The sequence below is a fragment of the Amphiura filiformis genome, chromosome 8 (genome assembly GCF_039555335.1).
Source record: "Amphiura filiformis chromosome 8, Afil_fr2py, whole genome shotgun sequence".
NCBI classification, from domain to species: domain Eukaryota; kingdom Metazoa; phylum Echinodermata; class Ophiuroidea; order Amphilepidida; family Amphiuridae; genus Amphiura; species Amphiura filiformis.
The window spans coordinates 24,589,425-24,611,124 of NC_092635.1; the positions used below are offsets into that span (position 1 = coordinate 24,589,425).

General features: G+C 34.9%; 1 protein-coding gene across 4 annotated transcripts in view; it reads left to right on the forward strand.

Annotated features, from left to right (window-relative positions):
* Positions 1–3,857: 3,857 nt before the first annotated feature.
* The window catches only part of LOC140158836 (uncharacterized), a 116,372-nt gene continuing 98,529 nt past the window's right edge, over positions 3,858–21,700 (forward strand). For 2 of the 4 annotated variants that reach the window (XM_072182077.1, XM_072182078.1), the window contains exons 1-6: positions 3,859–4,091; positions 12,471–12,547; positions 13,520–13,633; positions 19,133–19,347; positions 19,775–19,925; positions 20,964–21,086. In XM_072182077.1, coding sequence (XP_072038178.1) covers positions 12,475–12,547; positions 13,520–13,633; positions 19,133–19,347; positions 19,775–19,925; positions 20,964–21,086 — 676 coding nt within the window. In that variant the 5' untranslated portion in view covers positions 3,859–4,091; positions 12,471–12,474. Of the gene's footprint in view, positions 4,092–12,470; positions 12,548–13,519; positions 13,634–19,132; positions 19,348–19,774; positions 19,926–20,963; positions 21,087–21,700 lie in introns of all 4 variants that reach the window. The other 2 variants (XM_072182076.1, XM_072182079.1) reach the window with 2 other exon arrangements.

Sequence of the window (21,700 nt, forward strand, 5' to 3'; positions counted from 1 at the left end):
AGTGTAGGCTAATAAATATGCATGCTGGCCTAGATAGCTTTGATAAACAACGCAAGAAATGGAAGAAAATAGCTAGGAAAAAGAGAAAAGAGAGAAGGCCACTCCCAAATACAATTGTACAATTTTACTCTCAGCCCTTACTTCGTGAGAAAGGAAACTGGAATTCCAATCTCAGGCCCCGATGCAAAGGCTGTTGCTTAACATCTAAAAAAATCTTTTGGACGCTATTTCTTATCAACTAATTTGACAAATGATACTTACTATCTCTGCACATGCTGTGACGAAGTCAATTCTGCGAATCACTATCGAGTTTTATGGCATGATATAGCCGGAGATTAACATAGCAGTTCACCTGAACCGGTTTAGTCAATTTCAAATATCCCGAAATAACATTGTACGTCGTATGTCGTGTGTTATGCATATGAGCCCATTCCATACGTTGTAGGTGATGGCGTATAAATTATACCTTTAACACGATAGTGGTTGTTGGGCGACAGATACAACAGTAGGTACTGTATGGCTCTAATAACCTGACAGATGTGCCCTCAAAAAATCCTTTAAGCCCTAAAGTGTGCTGTGAGTGGTGTGCATCGAATATGAGGTATATCATACCAAACTCCACAGAAAAGCGCCTCCATGTATTTAACGGAATCAAAAAATCTTCCTAAAATTTCAGAATTGTAATATTTTTCATATTTTTATGCTGGTAGATAGTGAGAAAAACATTCACAGAGCACAACTATACAACTAGCACAAAAATGGTCACATCAGCTTTCATTCGAAACGGTTTTTTTTCCATTAAAATCAACCAGGAGCTACCAGGTATAGTCCCCGAATTGTTTGTTTTAAGTCTTTTCTAGTAACATGCCACTCAGATATGATATTTTTCCATCATATGTTATTTGAGTATGTATCCAATAAAAGACAAACTATATAGGCAAAATGTCAAAATTGTTGTCTGATTATGACATGTTGTTCAAAATGGCTCCCTAGATTCGACCTCAACCAAGTGACCTATAACTTGACCTATGAAGGTCGCCTGTTCGAATCCGGCCAGATGCACTTTTTTCAACGTTTATGTGCGCTGGCTGCTCTGGGGTAAGATTAAAATTTGTTCATCCTATCAACCCAGAGAATTAAGAATCATAACTAAACTTTCATACCAATGTGACTTTGTGTATTTGTTATAAATATGCAGTTCTGTTGCCTTCCGCTAGCAATGAGAAGAAGATCCTGTAAGAAAAAAGACACAGCCGTGACTAACGTCACGGCTGTGTAAGGAAGAGGTTAGCGTATCAGGTTGATAGTTTGTTCACCCATTTTTAACCATTTCACAAGTGCCAAATCTAGCAAATTGTTTGGGATAAGCTGTCACGGTTGACATGGTTTGTAGTTTCGACTACAAGTACAGGGAAGCTGAAGGGGAATACCCTAAAATAAAAGACGTCATTGAAGATCTATTCGAAATATCTTATTGTTTAAAAACTTATGTTTTGCATATTTTGCAGGACTTGTGCAATTAATCTTTCTTTTTCATAGCATGGAAAAAATCCATCGTTATTTATATAGCTGATATAATGCTATCCGAAAAAAATTACAAATAAACTTGGACAAGAACCATACAGTTACTTTGATGCCATTATTCCATTTGGTATTGATGTGTAATGAACCGTGTCATCTTACCAGTCCCTTTTGCGTTTTACAGAATACCCTGGATGGGGGTGAAATATTTCAAAATATAGTCCGTTTTGGAATCATCAAAAACACAGTTGAGAAGTTTATAAATGGAAATGATTGTGGATCTATATATTCATGTAGATTAAATTAATGTTGTTGTCAAGTTTTGGAAACATAAAATAGATTATATTTAAACTTTTAAAGTGGGTGAATCGTAAAAACAAATAGTGGTGGATTGATATCAGACTGTGAATCGTATAACAAATAGTGATGCCATTCATATACTCAAATTCATTTGAAGGTAAAGGTGAATAGCAATCTACATTGAGCTTCTGTGAACATAGCGGAGAAAATACTATACCATTGGAGCCTTCTATACTCGTAACCAGCTTTGAAGGCAAAGGTCAGACAAAATATAATTGTTGTAATTCGTTATAATAATGTTCATGCGCTTTTAAAATAATACGAATATTTAAGTATGTATCATTAAGTATCAACTCTAAACGACAAATTGTGTAATTTTAATGACTTCACTGATAATGCAAAAACAAGATGAGTGGGCAAAATCTGTAATGTCTGAAATACTGTAGTATAGTATTTGGTGTTCCACATTGTGGGTCCCAAGTACTGAGCAAAATGCGTATAATGGAACAAGCAAACTTTAGAATTGTTCTGATACTAAGCGTGATGAATTTTATAATATAACTTGTGGTGTATCTCAAGACTCTAGATCTTATGATATTAGTCTAATCTATTGTATATTACATCGTTAATACCAAATATCAAGTACTATTAGACCAACTATTTTCGAAAATAAACTTTAGAATTTGAAAGAAGAACTAGTAGAATTTTCTTTTACAAACTTGTGGTGTACCTCAAGGCTCTACATCTTATTATTGTTAGTCATAATCAACTAGCACAAAAATGGTCACATCAGCTTTCATTCGAAACGTGTTTTTTTTCCATTAAAATCAACCAGGAGCTACCAGGTACTAGTATAGTCACCGAATGGAAACACTGGTTGTTATTTCTTTAGTCACATAGGCGGGGACCTGATTTAGTGGCGTGATCTCAAAAAGTCAGATCATGCTCATATTTGATAGACGATCTAAATACCTAGACTTGAATTAGGACTAAACATCAATCAAGGACTAATTGTTTGTTTTAAGTCTTTTCTAGTAACATGCCACTCAGATATGATATTTTTCCATCATAGGCTATGTTATTTGAGTATGTATCCAATAAAAGACAAATTAGACAAAATATCAAAATTGTTGTCTGATTATGATATCACATGTTGTTCAAAATGGCTCCCTAGATTCGACCTCAACTAAGTGACCTATAACTTGACCTATAAAGGTCGCCTGTTCGAATCCGGCCAGATGCACTTTTTTCAACGTTTATGTGCGCTAGCTGCTCTGGGGTAAGATTAAAATTTGTTCATCCTATCAACCCAGAGAATTAAGAATCATAACTAAACTTTCATACCAATGTGACTTTGTGTATTTGTTATAAATATGCAGTTCTGTTGCCTTCCGCTAGCAATGAGAAGAAGATCCTGTAGAGGAAGACACAGCCGTGACTAACGTCACGGCTGTGTAAGAAAAGAGGTTAGCGTATCAGGTTGATAGTTTGTTCACCCATTTTAACCATTTCACAAGTGCCAAATCTAGCAAATTGTTTGGGATAAGCTGTCACGGTTGACATGGTTTGTAGTTTCGACTACAAGTACAGGGAAGCTGAAGGGAATACCCTAAAATAAAAGACGTCATTGAAGATCTATTCGAAATATCTTATTGTTTAAAAACTTATGTTTTGCATATTTTGCAGGACTTGTGCAATTAATCTTTCTTTTTCATAGCATGAAAAAAATCCATCGTTATTTATATAGCTGATATAATGCTATCCGAAAAAAAAATTACAAATAAACTTGGACAAGAACCATACAGTTACTTTGATGCCATTATTCCATTTGGTATTGATGTGTAATGAACCGTGTCATCTTACCAGTCCCTTTTGCGTTTTACAGAATACCCTGGATGGGGGTGAAATATTTCAAAATATAGTCCGTTTTGGAATCATCAAAAACACAGTTGAGAAGTTTATAAATAGAAATGATTGTGGATCTATATATTCATGTAGATTAAATTAATGTTGTTGTCAAGTTTTGGAAACATAAAATAGATTATATTTAAACTGACAGCTTATCCCAAACTGGGTGAATCGTAAAAACAAATAGTGGTGGATTGATATCAGACTGTGAATCGTAACACAAATAGTGATGCCATTCATATACTCAAATTCATTTGAAGGTAAAGGTGAATAACAATCTACATTGAGCTTCTGTGAACATAGCGGAGAAAATACTATACCATTGGAGCCTTCTATACTCGTAACCAGCTTTGAAGGCAAAGGTCAGACAAAATATAATTGTTGTAATTCGTTATAATAATGTTCATGCGCTTTTAAAATAATACGAATATTTAAGTATGTATCATTAAGTATCAACTCTAAACGACAAATTGTGTAATTTTAATGACTTCACTGATAATGCAAAAACAAGATGAGTGGGCAAAATCTGTAATGTCTGAAATACTGTAGTATAGTATTTGGTGTTCCACATTGTGGGTCCCAAGTACTGAGCAAAATGCGTATAATGGAACAAGCAAACTTTAGAATTGTTCTGATACTAAGCGTGATGAATTTTATAATATAACTTGTGGTGTATCTCAAGACTCTAGATCTTATGATATTAGTCTAATCTATTGTATATTACATCGTTAATACCAAATATCAAGTACTATTAGACCAACTATTTTCGAAAATAAACTTTAGAATTTGAAAGAAGAACTAGTAGAATTTTCTTTTACAAACTTGTGGTGTACCTCAAGGCTCTACATCTTATTATTGTTAGTCATAATCTATAACATCGTCGACGCAACACTCATACTGTATTCTCATCCTGATATTGCTACAATAATTTATGTGAAAAACAATTAACTTTAAGAGATACGAGGGCCGGTCAAAAAGTTCGTAGAACTCGGTATGCTACTTTGTCGCACGGTATTGAATTTGGTCTCATTTGAAAGCTTGTTCCTTATAAACATTACTGCAAAGATATTATATTTTTGCATCACTGTATATGGGCAGGACACTCTTCAGAGGAAGCCTACTACCAAAAGTGAATACAGGGTCATCATGGAAATTTCTCCCGACGGTGGTGAAAACTCAAATAAACTTTAACAATGTACAGTTGTTGTAAATGGTAATGAAGTCCTTGGTATTCAACAGCAACGAAATGGTTCTTAGAGTTCAAGAATGGAATGAACGCCCTTGAAGATCATCCAAGGTCCAAAAAGACTTGCTGACGTCACCACTAATGATATACGCGCTGGTACAGTGGCATTGGTAATGAATAATGAGCCAAATAAGAAAGATGAGATGGCCACAAAATATGACAATTCTGATGAATGTGTTTTCAATATTAATCCATTTACATTTGGGTATTCCAGGGTGTCTTCTAGATGGGGTCCCGGAATCTTCATGTTCAAAATTGATACCAGTTGACATATTCAGGTCCACACCTTCTATACACTTAGAATGAGGACCAAGGCAAGTTTAATCTATATGTGGCTAAAGGGGATAAGGCATACATTAATCACTGGAATTATGAGTGAATTTAGTGGAAGCACCTGGATCTCACATCCCTAAGAAGATCATCACTCGGTCACCGTAGTGCAAGGTCTTCATCGCTGTTTCTGAGATCCAGGAATAGTCTTGATGACAGATCTTTTGCCAAATGAAAGTACAATTATAGGCACATGTCATACAATTTTGATAGCTAAATTGAGGCAAGCCATCATGTGAAGAAGGTTGATGGTAGGAACATGGCTGTTCTAGGATTGTATGCTGTACGCTATTCTTAGTTTGTCAAGCTGCCATTCAGGACAGAGGGTCAGTTAACTAAAGTAACCACATTGTGGTTCAGGCATGGCCTCCAGTTAGTGAAACCTATTTTAGAATTTTAAGTCCTACCTTCATAATATCAGGTTTGCTGGTGATCAATGCTGGTGAGCCTTCACTGAAGAATGGCTCAAGGAGCTATCGGAAGACTTCCATTTTGTTGACATAGAAGGTCTCCAGAAAAATTGCGACGGGTGCATTCAGGTTTGTAATGACCATGCTCAAGCCTGAGATAGAAAGAATTTGGCTAGTACTCTTTCAAGTACCTTCCCAGCAAACACAAAACGTTTTCGACACCATTCGCAAAAGGTTATAAAAGGTTGTCAGAAAACGTTTAAATGTCGGGTTATATAAAGGGTATATTAAGAGTATAAAACGTTTTCATAACATTAAAAAACATTTGTTGATAATCTACTGCTCAGCAAACAAAATGTTTTACAGAAAACGTTCAAATGTCGGGTTATATAAAGGGTATAAAAACGTTTTAATAACATTCCAAAAACATTCTTGAAAACTTGATACAAAACATTCTAAACCAAATGTTATTTTGGGGTTGAAAAAATATTTTGCGAAAAATGTTTGCTCAAAATATTTTCAATAACGTTTTAAAAACGTTTTCATGACCTTTATATAACCCGACATTTAAATGTTATTAAAAGGTTTTGAAAAAACATTTTAAGAACATTTCTGTGTTTGCTGGGTTCAAATATTTTAACATAATGTTATTTAAGTATTGACACAATATTTGGCAAAAATATTTGCAAAAATAGTTTACAATAACATTTTTGAAAACATTTAAAAATATTGTTGTAGTGTGTTTTCATACAAAACGTTTTAAAACGTTATCATGACCTTTATATAACCCGACATTTTAATGTTATTAAAACGTTTTTACCTAAACCAAAAGCCAAAATATAACTTATTTAAAACGTTTTTAAAACGTTTTTGTGTTTGCTGGGTTGTTCTACGAACTTATTGACCGCTCCTCGTATTATGATATTGTGATAGTCATACACAACTTCTACATATCGTCGTAGATAGTAGAAACTATACATTTTTTATCCTTGTTACAACACGGATAGTTTGGCATGCATTTTATTGTAAACTCAGAATGTTTAATTTTGAGCCCTGTATTTGATTTACCCCCTTCCCGAAGTTATCCCACACTTTTGGAAGGAACAAAGGAGCTCATTTTATTCTATTTATCTCAAAGAATCGATTTCACTCTCAATCCTTTCTCTGCTCTCGCGGTCACGAAACCTCTAAATATAACCCTACTAACTATTATTTAAGAAATAAAGGGTAATGCATGATCCTTTACACGAAAATAATGTGTCCGAGCCAGTAAAAACGTAAATAATGGTTGAGGCGCAGCCGAACCCATTATTTAAACGTTTTACTGCCGAGGACACATTATTTGCGTGTAAAGGATAATGCTGCACCCTTTATTTCTATTCTATTACAACAAAATAGTGTGATTTAAAGAGAAAATATCAAATTGTTTGCCCAAATATTTCAAGTTGTTTACCTCAAGGTGGAGCGCATACGCGTAGCCAAAGCGTATGGACATTCCAATAACACAACCTAACATTCCATTCTCCCAAGCAGGTATGCACATACAATAACACACCCCTGACATTCCATTCTCCCTACATAAGCAGGTGTGCTGTGCGCTCTGCTGTGCGCTGTGATGATAGACCATAAAGTTCGTTTCCCTTGACCCTTTATCGCTAATTAATGGTCTGTCACGTGATGCGTTTCAACAAATCACAGTGCGCGATTTTGAATAATGGGTCGTGGGGGTAATAGAATATAAAATGATGATCCTGAAAATACTGTTATATTACTAAGACGATAATAAATGTATACTAATGAGGGTTGATGCCACTAAATTTTAGGGGTCAGCATTGATGACACTCTTACATTGGACATATCAAAAACTATTTCTCGAAATGCTGCTCAATAAGCTATACTGAATACTGGATAAGGGATAATTACACTGAGTACAGTTCAGTTTTAAATACTTAGTGCTCTGGGCAAATAGGATGAACATTTTTTTAATCGGCAACCTTCGTGAATAGCACGACGCCCTAACAAGTTCAGTAGGTTCGAATGGTGGTCGTTCTTTTTTTTCCAGTGTGCCCCTTTCGGCCGAATTACTATAGAGCGTCGTGTTGGTCTTATGAAGGTTACTGGTTCGAATCCGGTCAGATGTACTGTTCTATTTAATCAACGTTTATGTGCGAGTACCGCTGTGTGGGAAAGATTTAAAAAAAAGCTTCTTCAAGCTTAAATACTATACCAACCAGTAAAGAAGCTCAAGTAGATTTGAAAAAATCAAGTTGTAAAAATGGTCCCGTAATTTCGCGTAAGAGTAATGAATTTACTAATAAATATACATTTTCTGATCGTGCATAAAAAAGGAAGAATGGAGAATAACACAAAAACCTGTACAAATACAAAATATTTTCAATTCAAATCTATACTTTGATATGAATGATTGCCCTCGGGGTATGTTTATTGTCTAGTATAGTTTGTACTTTGTTAACCTTTTATCTCGTGATTTCCTTGTGGGAGTCACATCTTACCTTTATTGAGCTCTCAACACAGGGGTTGATGTACATAGACCGCTCGATCACTTGTTCAAAAAAGTTCAAAAAAAGATAACTAAGTCGAAGCCAACCAATTTGCATGTACTATATGAACGATAATTGTACAAGGATTACTTAGCGACTTCAAAATTTGAAGAAAAAATTCGCCTTCGGCTTAAAAATCTGGAAAAACTTGAAAATTTATGAAAATTCAGCTCAAAATCCAAGATGGCGGCCATAAAGTGAAAATTGTCAGAAGAAGAAAACTAAATCGAAGCCAAGCCATTAACATGTCTCACATGATAGGTAATTGCATACAGATTAATTGGGGACTTTAAAAAATGAAGAAAAAATTGGTCTTTGGTTTCAAAATGCACAAAATGGCAAAAATCCAAAATGGCGGATATACGAACAAATGATCAGGGCCAACACCTGTGTCAATATCAGTTGGATTCCAAAAACATACCCCAAAATATACCAATATACCAAATATGACAAAAAAGGGACCCCAAAATCTACTAATTTTTTATTAATTCCGGTTAAAATTACGGTAAATGTCTTGTAAATTTTGCTAAAATAACAATAAAGAGTATGCACATGTTCCAGATTTTTTACACAGCCGTGAAAAGCTAAGAAAAACATAGGAGAATGACGGTATGTGTACATATGAATTATGCTAACCTAATGTATATGTGGTATTTTTTTTTGTTTGAGGTCAAAGGTCATTAAGGGTTCACTTCCGGTATAAAACGAAATACCTTAAAAATGCTACTTCTCCCACAAATTCCATAGGAACGTGACGCAACTTGCACACATGCATTGCTATTACCCAGTGTCTATGAATCATACACATATTTGAGGTCAAAGGTCATTAAGGGGTCACTTCAGGTATAAAACCAAATTCCTTCAAAAAATTTTGTAAGCTAAGAAAAACATAGAAGAGTGACGGTATGTGCACACATGAATTATGTTTACCTTATGTATATGTGGTATTTTTTTGTTTGAGGTCAAAGGTCATTAAGGGGTCACTTCCGGTATAAAACGAAAAACCTTCAAAAAATTTATTTGATAAGAGAAACATAGGACAGTAACGGTATGTTCACACATGAATTGTGGTTATCCAATTCATATATGGTATTTTTTTATTTGGGGTCAAATGTCATTACGGGGTCACTTCCGGTCTGAGACGAAAAACCTTCAAAATGCCCTTCTGCCACAAGTAACATAGCAAAGTGGTGCCACGTGCACCCATGCATTGACATTAGCCAATGTCTATGAGCGTGGGTTAGACCACAGCTTAGTCTAGTTTATTTTTAGTTCTAAAATTTGTCTCTCTAATAATATTTGTTTAAATTACTTGCAAAATACAGAAATAACAACAAATAACAGAACAAATGTTTACACTTCTAATATTAAAATTACAAAAGCAAGTAAATCAGGATGAGTGAATGAAGCCCAAACGCCGGCACATATAAAGTGCCCATTCATCATGTATATACATAATGAAGAAAACAAATCAGGACAAAATATATGCTGCAGGATTTGTTGCAAAGTCCCGTTAAGGTGTGTAAAGATTTGAACCATCAAAGGAATGACCCCGGGGAATGACCAATGAAATATAGGTATTGGGTTCCAGCATAAGAGCTTTAACCCAAAAAGAGGAACTTTTGGTCCATTGGTTAAATAAATAGTGAACACAAGATTTAGTGTTGTTCCTTCTGATAAATTACGCTAGAATGAAAAATGTGTTTACAAAAAGCAATTTTAGAAAAGTGCAACATTTGTTTATGCATGAAAATTTATAAATGGCTATATGATTTCTCACTGCGCCATAAAACATGTTTGACATGTGTGAAACCTTTGTGTAGAAAATGCAACTTTTTGTTGGCCACAAATCTCATAAATGGCTGTATTTCTCAGTGAAGATGATAAAAGGTAGTAACAATAAAAATCCCCTTAAAAAGGGATGTACCGGCAAAGGATGAATTACAATGAGAAACATCGGATTTCTTTTAATATCTATAATAAATTACTGAAACTGGCGAATTGGTGAGGTTAAAAACTTTTACGGTTTACATTATTTCGAAAACGGACTTCTGCGATGCGAAGAACAAGGTCGTGCGCACTTCAATAAAACGTCGAATTTTGTTTACGTTAAGGGGGTCTAATTAAGTTAAATTAGTTTCAAAAGCACTGAAAAGGCTTTTCAGCCTAAAATAACAATGCCATATTTTTCACTCGCATACTCTTTTTTGTCTCATGCTCCGGTCAGCGGCAGACACTGCATCAACTATTACATCACATAATAGAAACTCATTAACATGTATTGTTTATTCAACTAATTTGTCAACATTAGCACGTATTCAGTGTAACTGGTTTTTTTTATGGAGAACCTATTGTCAACAGTAGAGTGTTTGTTTATTGAATTAGTTCAAGTGTTTGATGCTTTTTTGCTGAAGGACAAATTAATCAGGGTTGCCAAACCTGTGGTTTGGTAGCCCAAATGGGTGACTTTTGAAGATTTTCCCTGAGACTTTCAACAATTTCCTGACCCATAGGAACAGATGGTTAAAAAAAAAAAAATTGGCGACTTTACAGCAATGCAGGTGCAAGTCTGGTAAGGCTAAGCATTTGCATGTCTTGAAGGCCTACATTATTCAACTAAGGGACTGTGCAATAATTAATTATAAACCCTGCTCAGAACTAGAGGGTTTGTCTGATATTGGGTCACTCAGACAGGAGTAGCTGACAGGTAATCTGTGCATAATATTTAGGCCCATGTTGAATGTAAGTGTCCTACAAAATTGTAAATTTATTTTGATTGTTCTGAGACTGCACTTCAAATTGTGCTGCATCAGGTGAAATTGCACCTCAACTTTCAAAATGGGGTGCACCCCACGGGTAAAAATATCAACTCAAACATTGAAATTGCACCTGACTTTCTCAATTGTAATTCTAAATGACAATATCCTCTCACCTCACTAGACACTAATCACATTAAATAGAACATTAAAAAATTATATAAAATATCAATACCGCAAAAGACAGTGATCGCAAAAGACGGTGACCGCGAAAGACGGGTGACTGCTAGTAAATATAATTATGGTTAAAATATTTTTTAATTGTAAAGATTATAATTGTTCGAACATTTTGAATCAAAATCCATTTGCTGGGATTCTCTCAAAATCGGTCATTTTTTAATTTCCCACATTCTGAATTCTGATGACTTTGTTGGGTTCTTACGTTATTTTAGACTTCTCCGTAGTCCACTTGCCCATTTTGCATACTCTGGCTGTTACATTTAAGCATAACACTCTGATTTGTATTAATTTGTGTGCAATTGATAGATTTTCACATGTGATCTTTTCAGTCACCGTACTCCCTCTGTTTGTTAGCTTCCCAAGTGGACTACTTACTTTGGATTGTGGTTAACTTGCTTAAAAGGTGACCTGATATTTTTTTTTTTTTTTATTCTTTACAACTTATGTCTAATATAAAATGGCGTCCCTTACAAACATTCATGGAAAACGAATACGTAAATGTTCCTTGTAAATGTGACTAATTCCTTATGGAATTACTGACATTTATGCAGCGTGATCTTGGTAGTCTACGGTGATTTATTAATGATAATCATCATGATCATGTAATAAATTGATATCAAATGAGAGATCCTATTTTTCTCATTAACATATTGAAATTAAGAGTTCCAAATCGATGTATTTCCGAAGATATCATCAAAAAAATGTTGAATTAGTCTCAAACGTGGTATACCACAGTCGAGACTAATTCAACAGTTTTTTGATGATTTCTCCGGAAATATATCGATTTGGAACGCCTTATTTTAATATGCTAATGAGAAAAATATGAGCTTTCACCTGATACCTAAATCTGCATTTTGATGGGGTTAAGTGGGGGATGAGGCTGTCAATCACGTTACCCACCTTTAACACGGTTTTCTATGGATGGGATTGTCGGATTTCTGGCCTTCTAACTGGTGGCTCCATATTAATGGTTAGTTCTTCTGCATGGGTGAAGGCAGAGAAATCTATGTTTTCTTCAGGATCTTTCAAAGTATTTTAAAGGTTTATAATTTTAAAGGTTTATACCATTCTTTACCTTAGCATATTCTTTCTTTTGGGAACGCCCAGACTAAACTAAGGGCATGCAGAATGTGTGGGCGCAAGTGACGATGAAACAATAGTGTACACAATTGAATTAGGAATTTTATCAAATCCACAGCACGATGTTGCAACTGCCAATAATATTTGTCTTCCTGGTGTCTACTATTCAATACCAGATTGTTCAAGGTCAAACAGGTAAATATGTAATTTGTATGCATTATAATTATAAAATGTTAAAGTATTCAGCTACATTTCTTTCATGTGGAATTAAACTAACGAACTTCTGATGAATGTTTTTCAAAAGTGTTTCGTAGATGACATTTGGACTGATAATAAAAATCCCAGTTTATATGCTGAATTGCTGTGGTCAAGCTTGAGTTGCCTGATCTTTGTTATACTAAAAGACATTACTGAATTAACAATTGAGGCAACAAGTTACTAGTTCTTGAATTTAAAACAAGTAAGCTCAGCAAATTTCTTAAACTGGAAACATTTAGTGCTGACCAAACTCAAACAAGTATAGGCTAATTCTAATTAGTGGTATAGATTTGAGCATAGACCCTAGAAATTACAGTGATTTCTAGGGTCTATGATTTGTGTAATTGCGTAACCAAATAGGGCTTATATAGCCTACTAGGAAAGAAACCATTATTAGCGATTGTTTGAGTGCAAGTACAAAGTACTCACTTTAAATTATGGTATATTAAAAGGGCATTTCGTGATCCACAGCCTCATCCCCCACTTTTCTCAAAGAAAGTTGGGATTTTTATATCACTGGAAACCTCTGGCTGCATAATGTTTGTGTACAAAACATTTTTTTTGCAGATTAATTCATTTAGCAAAGATATCGTGAAATTTGAATTTCGTTCTGGTATACCAGAACGAAATTACAACACATTGTCTATGGAACAGTGTAATACACATAATCATGCATAACTCGCAAACGCAAAATCGGAATCAACTGAAATTTTGGGAATAAGCTTTTTTCGTGGATATCTACTGAAAAATGTCATAAAAAGAGGATGCTAGGATGACGAAATACTCCTAAATAAAATCTTAAATCATATTTTCTTGCGCTCAAGGTAAGAATAAAATTGTTGTCAACATTTTACATGCACTTATAATAATCTTCCCTGATTCTGGTTTTATTTCTATACTTCATTGAAGAGGACTGTGATGGCTTCTTCGACTTCTTGTGCTCCAATGGTCAGTGCATTTACGACGGATTTAGGTGTGACCGGGAAAGTGGTGACTGTACAGACAATTCGGACGAGATATCGTGTAAGTATAATATATAAATTATTATAAAACTCGACAAACCTCATCAAATTATTACCTCATCAATTAAACCTCATCAAAAGAAGCAGGTTGTGTTAAGATTATATACAGGTTGATGTTTGATATCTAAACATTTACCGTAAAACCCCGTCTACAAGGATATACCTAAGAAACGCCCTCAATAAAATTGGTTGCTTGTTGTATTTGGAGTTTGAGCAAATATATACTGGCACTGGGTGGCTATGCATTCCATCTAAGTATGTTGTAACACCAATCAATTGTATTGACATAATAACGACTGTTTCGTATATCAGGATCGTATAGCTCAATTGATAGAGCGTCAGACTTTGGAACTGAAGACATGCTGAAGAGAGCATGGTCCGGGCACCGGTTCCGTTTTTTCATTCTCGTTTAATTTTAACTTTTTGACATGTTCTTTTTATCTTTCTTCAAATCTACCTTTGTACTTTTAATTTTAGGTGTTTTTTTTTTAGTTTTTTTATAGTTTTTTTAGTAATTTTGTGGTTTTATAGAAACTAGTAAAAGCATTTATTCTAAATAATAGCGAAACCCACGGTTAGACAGATGTGTTGTAACTACTTGTCTGTCCTCGTCTTTGCAATAAAACCTATGTTGCACCTTTTGTGCCATCCCAATTCTTGAGGAATGGTAGGTAGGGTGCGTTTTTGGCTTAAGCACGATTTTGTTTCTACTTGAAATGAAATCAAAATAAATATTGTTCTGTTGCCACAATTGCAGTTTTTTCAATAAAAAAAAAATAGATGAGGAATAATAATTATTCCATATTTGAATCTATTGTCCCATCAAGAATAGAGTGTCTTCAAAAACTTCAATCAATTCATCTGACAAAGGAAACTATTCTGGTCATTCAATTTTGTTTCGCTTGCACCTGTTATATCACAGGCGTTGGTAGAGAAGGCACACTTCTCTTGTCTTCACCGAAGTAGTGATGTAAACACTAACATGATTAATTACCATAGCTAGCAATGGACATACACTATTTTTTGTTCCACTTGAACCCATACTATAGGTTATTCGCTGTCGATGTGACGTAATTAATCGGATTAACTACCATAGCAATTGATGAATACAATTTCGAATATATAGCCCTGCACTTCATCGTTCACGTGGCACCTATGCATTAAACCATAGTTGTCAAAGAAATGCTAATCACTCGCCATGTAAGATTAGTATTTATGAAAAGAGTGGTATTCAATCTATGTTTGGTGACATACGCGGGTGATTAGTGCAATCTGCTTGATGGTAGTTATTGCGATTATTACGTCACTTCGACAGCGAATTGTAGTATAGACGAATCTACACCACATTTCGCCAAAATTCATTCTAGAAACGCTTGCTGTTAGAATAAGAAAAATTTTAATGCTAAATTATTGCACATTCTAGGGAAGCGTGGTTACTGTTTTGAAATAACCGAGTGAGAGGGTTTTCAAGAAAATATTTTTCCTGTCAAAACTGAAGCATCCTCTGTATAAAAGAAAATATGAATATTAACTGCACATCATATATAACTATTCGTGATACCCAATTGTGGCATATTTGAGGTCGTTTATGAGGCAGAGAATTTTATTTCAATTTTATATACGCCAAAATATTTTTTTAATTGAGCAAGAATAAGGATAGAAAAAACGTTAAAAATTCTATGTATAAATAACATTAGACCCGGCAAAAGATTACTGTTTCGTTTTTATGGTATTCTAATCTTTTATTTCCCGAAGAAACATTTGGGGTCTAAAATGGATTTTTATGTAATTGATAAAACATCGAACGTGTATACAAGAAAAATGGTAGGTTCCTCTATAGTATTTAACTGACCATGCTAATGTACTGACACCGTGCGAGAACATGTCAAAATCGATATAATGTATTGTCCATATAGACGCGCATTTATCATTTATTATTGTCGGATTAACAACAATTGAGCGCTATTAATACACATTAATGTTTTTAGGCAAATAAAATTCCAAAATATAGTACGTTTTCTGCTTTTGCTTGTCACGTGGTAGGCCTATATTGAAGTTGCGATTTATGTTCAAATAAGTTTCAAATGGATTCCATCAAGACAAGTGGCCGACTGGTCTAAGGCGCTAGGCTCATAGAGCATTTCCAAAGCGTCGTGGTCCGCCGTGAGTTCGAACCCCGCCTCTGCCAAACTTTAATAGAAGTAATATTAAAATTTAACTTTTTTTAAATTTCATATTGGGGAAATGTGACTGGGAGAATTTATGTATGGCGTGGAGTGGTGTGAGACGAATCCAACAAGCCAAGTGATGGTCAGAATTTATTCGGCCATTATACGCTGGTGAAGTTGCGTAATTAATCGGATTAATTACCATAGCAATAGGTGAAAACAATTTTGAACATATCGCGCTGCGCTACAAGCAGGTTACACTCATCACCTGTACTGTGTATGTCTGCAATCATAGATTGAATACAATACTGGTCTTTTCAAAGATCTTACAGGTGCAGCATGATATGGTTCAATGAAGAGGTACCGCCTGAACGTATCAGTGTATAACGCGGTATATTCAAAAATTGTTTTCACCTATTGCTATGGTAGTTAATCCGATTATTACGTAACTTCGCCAGCGTATTGGAATAAAACAGGAGGATGTGAGTTCATAAGGGCAATGTCGGGGATTATAGGTCACAATCGATGTGGAGAGATGAGAGGTCCGACCAACAGCCATAGCGAATGGTTCATGTTCAACTAATTCCAGCGGACGGTCTGTGGCTAGTAAGGAATCGTCTTTGACCACATGCGCAGATCTGTCGCGTCAGGAAGATATTTAATATCCCGAATTTATAATAGGCCTATGCCTACCAGTTCCATCGTATAACCGATCTGCTAGAGAATATTTGTTACCATGTTTAATAAATTCGTATTTATCGTATAATAAAATGTAGCCAAATGTATATTATGTGTCACACGGTTTTCTGCTGAACCACTAGCAGGCTATGTTACCACATCTATGACAATGACAAAGGTGAATTTTGATGATTTTTACGATCGTCCGGATGAGCAAATCACTGAATGGGTCTTTAGTTCCCTCCTCTCCTTATCCTGCCAATATTATATGAATCAAAGAAAAATAAAGAAAAAATAAAATTAAACAAGAAAAAAGACAAAGAAAAGAAACAATAAAAGAAAAACAATAGAATAAATTAAACTAAATATGAAAAAAAATGATCACGAAAGGAGTCTTTAGAAAATGCAAGAAAATATAAATGAAGAGTTTGAACAATATTTTGTTTATAAAAGTTTGTGTGACCGTGATGAGGCTCGAACTCACCATCTTCCGATCTAAAGAACCAAAGTCTTATGCCTTGCCAAGTGAGCTATGCTCGTGAGATGCGAAATAAAGATAAAATAATACATTGTATACCTGCTTGTGTCGGTAAATGATTTGCTCAAATTCCATAATGATATAATATTGTGGAGGGCGCTAGCGTGAAATATGCTATCATCACAGTCGCTTCTATTCCTTATAGACGGGTTTCTACGGTATAGTGTAAACACAAGCTTAACATGGTGTTTAGGATCATAGGATGGGGTATAAGTGTTTAGGATACGTTTAGATACAAATTCAAGGGGTGATAACTTGTAAACCAAATGGACGGTGTTGATATTATTTTGGATTTGTGATGTGTAGAAGAATATGTTTCAAAATATGAAACCTTTTTCTGAAAAGGTACTTGTAGATAATAATAACAATTTGGCTAAACATAGGCATATCACCTCAAAATAAGCGCTGCAGAAACACGTTATTTAATGTTTCTACATTATTGAGCTTTATTAAAGCATCAAAAATCAAAAAACAAAATTGAAATCGATCAATGCATTGTGATGTAATGTCAATTTTAAGATGCTCGTAGATGGAATGAAATCCTGCCACAAATGGCTGTAATGACAAAATTGGAAAATTTTGAGATTTTGAAGGACGCTTGCTTGAAAAAGCAGCGTTAAATATCACATGTTAAATTTTGACGGTGTCTGGAATATAATTTTCATTTTTACTGTAAACATGGTATGTGACACCATTACTCAAAGCCAAATCCGAAAAGTAAAAATAAAAATTCAGTTGCAATGAGACTTTAAATTAACATTTTGTTATCTGGATTAACATGGTAGGACAATCGGTAAAAGGAACCGCCATTATACTGTACCGCGTATACAAAAATAGCGTGGCCTTGGGCACACACAATTCCTTACACCTCAATTGATAAAACTAGATTTGGTTCAATTTTTTCCTATGCCCCCTATGCTTCCCACGAGGGGTCGAAGGTCATAATAGGGCCAAAATTTAATATTTGTTCTATCATGTTGCAATATACATGAAATTGTTCCTCTCATTGCTAGGAATAAGAAAAGTCAATTATTATATTACAATAGGGTGCTTAGTTCTGGAGTTATAGTAAATGAGGTCAAATGTCAAATATCTCATGCACAGAAATTAAATTTTCAAAATGCACCGATTCAATCGAAATTTGTCTCAAATTACTCCTCTCGGCAAACCAAATTTATTTGAGAAATGTGTAACCTGAGAATCGGATGAAATCATTGGTCAACTGTTATGCTTTTACAAATTTCTATTGGACTTTGGCTGCATGAACTCTGAAGGGGGACATGATAATACAAAAATGCACTAAAATTGTAAATTAAGTATATGTTTGAGGTTTCTTATGTTAAGGAGAGTAACTTGAGACAAATTTTTTAATTTTGACATCTGTGTATGGAATACTTGACATTTGATCTATACCACTGAAGAAAAATATGACAATTAACTTTTATTCCCTGTGATGAGAGGAACAATTTTGAGACTATTGTTAAATTGTGGCCCCCACTGTGACATTCGACCCCTCGTTGGAACCACATGGGGCATAGAAAACAATGGAACCAATCAAATTTTATAATGCCAATAAACATTGGTTCCACTAATGTAGGAAAAAAATCCCAAACCCATAGCGCCCTCTACTATTAACAGGTTTTTGACGTATGAACAAGTAAATGAAAGGTATTTTAACAAGAATAATGTCTAAGCTAGCCGACGCACCAAGTTTTTCTCACTTTCCAAGACGACATAAACGCCGACATAGCCAAAATTGACGGGCCATTTGACAACCTTTGAAAGGCACATTCTAAAGATAAAAATCAAGTTGATCTTCATTTCGTCCTTCATCGCCATGGCCATGGTTGCCATGGTTAATAATATTGTTTGAATGTACATTCAGTCCCGTAATCAAGGACGAATTTGTCACGTTTGGTATCATAACACTTTTGAAACTGGTTATTTTTTTGGTTTTGACAGATTAAAAACCATTGTAGATCATAATAATCATTCATGATTGCTATAATCCCTGGCTGGCGCTAATCAAAGTTACCCTCAGTGGTTACTTGTTGCTTAGTTATGAGATTGCGTTAAAATGTTTTAATTTTGCAATATGTTTTTTTTTAAACATCAGGTCCGAGTGCAACATGTGGTGGCATTCTAACTGCAACCTCAGGTGTGATAACTACTCCAAATTACCCATTTTTATATCCAAATAATGCTAAATGTACATGGATCATCCAGGGTGCTGCAGGAACATACATAAATCTTCATTTCACCAATTTTGCTCTAGAGGAATCAGAATTTAGTCTTGATCGACTTGGAGATGTGTGCTATGATTGGCTAGAGGTAAAAAGTTGTCAATTCCACTAAATTACATAAATCGTATAAAGCTATGGTAACGACGACGACACGGATAATGACGGTGGCGACGGTTGTAAATTTATAAGTGATAATGTTAATTAATGTTAAAATTGTTTAATATTGATTGTTTTATTTGTTTATAATTTCTCATAAAAATTGGTATGCAATAACCATGATAACTCTGGTAGCAATAATTGTATAACACTAAAAACAACCAGGTCAAGCAAGAAAAAGTAATTAAATTACGGTGCAACAAGTAGATAATAGCAGGACAACGCCGTGTGACGTCATCCACATAGTACATCTGCTGCGCCCAGATTTCAACTGAAATTTGATAATATCATTTGAAGTCTACCTTTTTATACCGTTTATTACCGTGTATACAGAAAGCACCATTTACATTTTCTTATAGATACTAGAGTCCAAGTCAACCGATAGCGAGGTATTTTGCGACTCCACCTTGGATCAAGAACTCTTAACGTTTAGAGGAAATTATGTATGGTTGCAATTCAGATCTGATGAATCTATTACAAAATCAGGATTCCGAGCAGAATACGAAATAAGTAAGTTCGTTTTATTATCTGTTCCAGCTTCGATGACACATCTGGCATATTGATGAGATAAGTGATCCGTCTAATTCCAAATCAATTCAGTATTGATTGCAGATTACTTCATTGCATTAAAGTCGTATACAGACTCCGAGTATTGTACGTAAAATATTTAACATATCTACGTTATTTAATCTATTGACATTCTATTTCCAGTAATGTTTTAGTTCTAACGAATGTTTGATGACGAAAAATCGATAATATGTTACATATAATATCTAGCAGAAATATATTATCGATTTTATGTCATCAAACATTCGTTAGAACTTGAATATTACTGGAAATAGAATGGCAATAGATTAAATAACGTAGATATGTTTATACATACAATATATTACGTACAATAAAAAGTCTGAAAACTGCTTAACGAACCTCCTCTCACAGTGATTGGAATTTTTCCAGCGTGACGTTGAGTTGTCACCGTAGCCGGAACGTATAATCAGTAATTTCTTCGCTATTATTAACATATAGTTTAAAACCATGTTGCATTTCTAAAAATTGTGGAAGCATAATAATAAGTTGTCATAATTGTAAATCTCACTGCAGCATATGACAAAATTGCCATGATACGTGTCATGTTTGTGACACGTCTACAGCCATGAAGCTGGGTGTTCGAATCTTCATGACCTGCTCGAGAACTAATCCTTATCCTAACCCTAACGTTTGCCCTTCGCTAAACCATATCGTTGTCAAATGATTTTGAAATGTTACCTTTTATGAGCTTGAGGGGACCGTAACCTTGGAGCAAGGTGCATTTTTGCCACCAACATTTTTCTGGTACTTCAGAGTAATAACTTGGTTCCAAGCCTTACTCACAAAATATGCACGACCTTTGGAAACCATGATACACTTTGCAACTGAACTATTCCTTCAGTCACCTTTTTTCTCCCCTTTGACACGTATTTCTGAATTCGAGTGAAAAGTATAAAACCAATACAATCAACTTCATGTATACAAAGAGTGTCAATTATTCTTTCTTTGGTTTGGTTACAGTACCATGCAACGATTACACATCAGTGAGTTGTAACAACGGCGGCTGCGTATCATTCCTCGAGGAGTGTGATGGTGAAGATGATTGTGGTGACTATTCAGACGAACAAAATTGTCTAACCAGAGGTAAAATATGTAAATTTCTTTACTACTCCTGGTAAAAGTCTTTGGATGTACAGATCTTTGTATAAACATGGATATGGATTTAAAATCATGGCTGGGTGTGGCTGCTACCTGGCTTGATCTGTATCGACGTTTTTTTAGGACGTGCACAGTAGAGAGATTGCGAAATTTACGTGAAACGTGGTACCGGAACGCCAACCGCATACATTAGTCAAAAATCAGTTATTATGCCCTCTAGAGGATGAAATCCATTGTGAATTGGTCAATCGTGGAATTCCCGTAAGGCGGTTACGTTGCGGTTGGTAGGAAAAAATGACGTTCCAAAATGACAAAAAAGGCATTACAAAATGCAGGAAAGTGTTATGTTTGTCGTGTTATGAAGCGAATCAAAGTATCCAAATAGAACAAACAGAGTCCGACATGTAATAAAATCCATTTTGGGGTTACAATTTGACCTAGTATAGACAAGAAGAAGTGAATAAATTTAGATTTTTTCGACGCGAATTTAAACGGGCAGATTGCCTATTCATTTGTGTGTGGAGAATGCCGTCCAAAAACCGAAAAGGCGTTTTAGGCAAGATCGTGTCATCTTACGGCATAATGCGATATGAATTGTC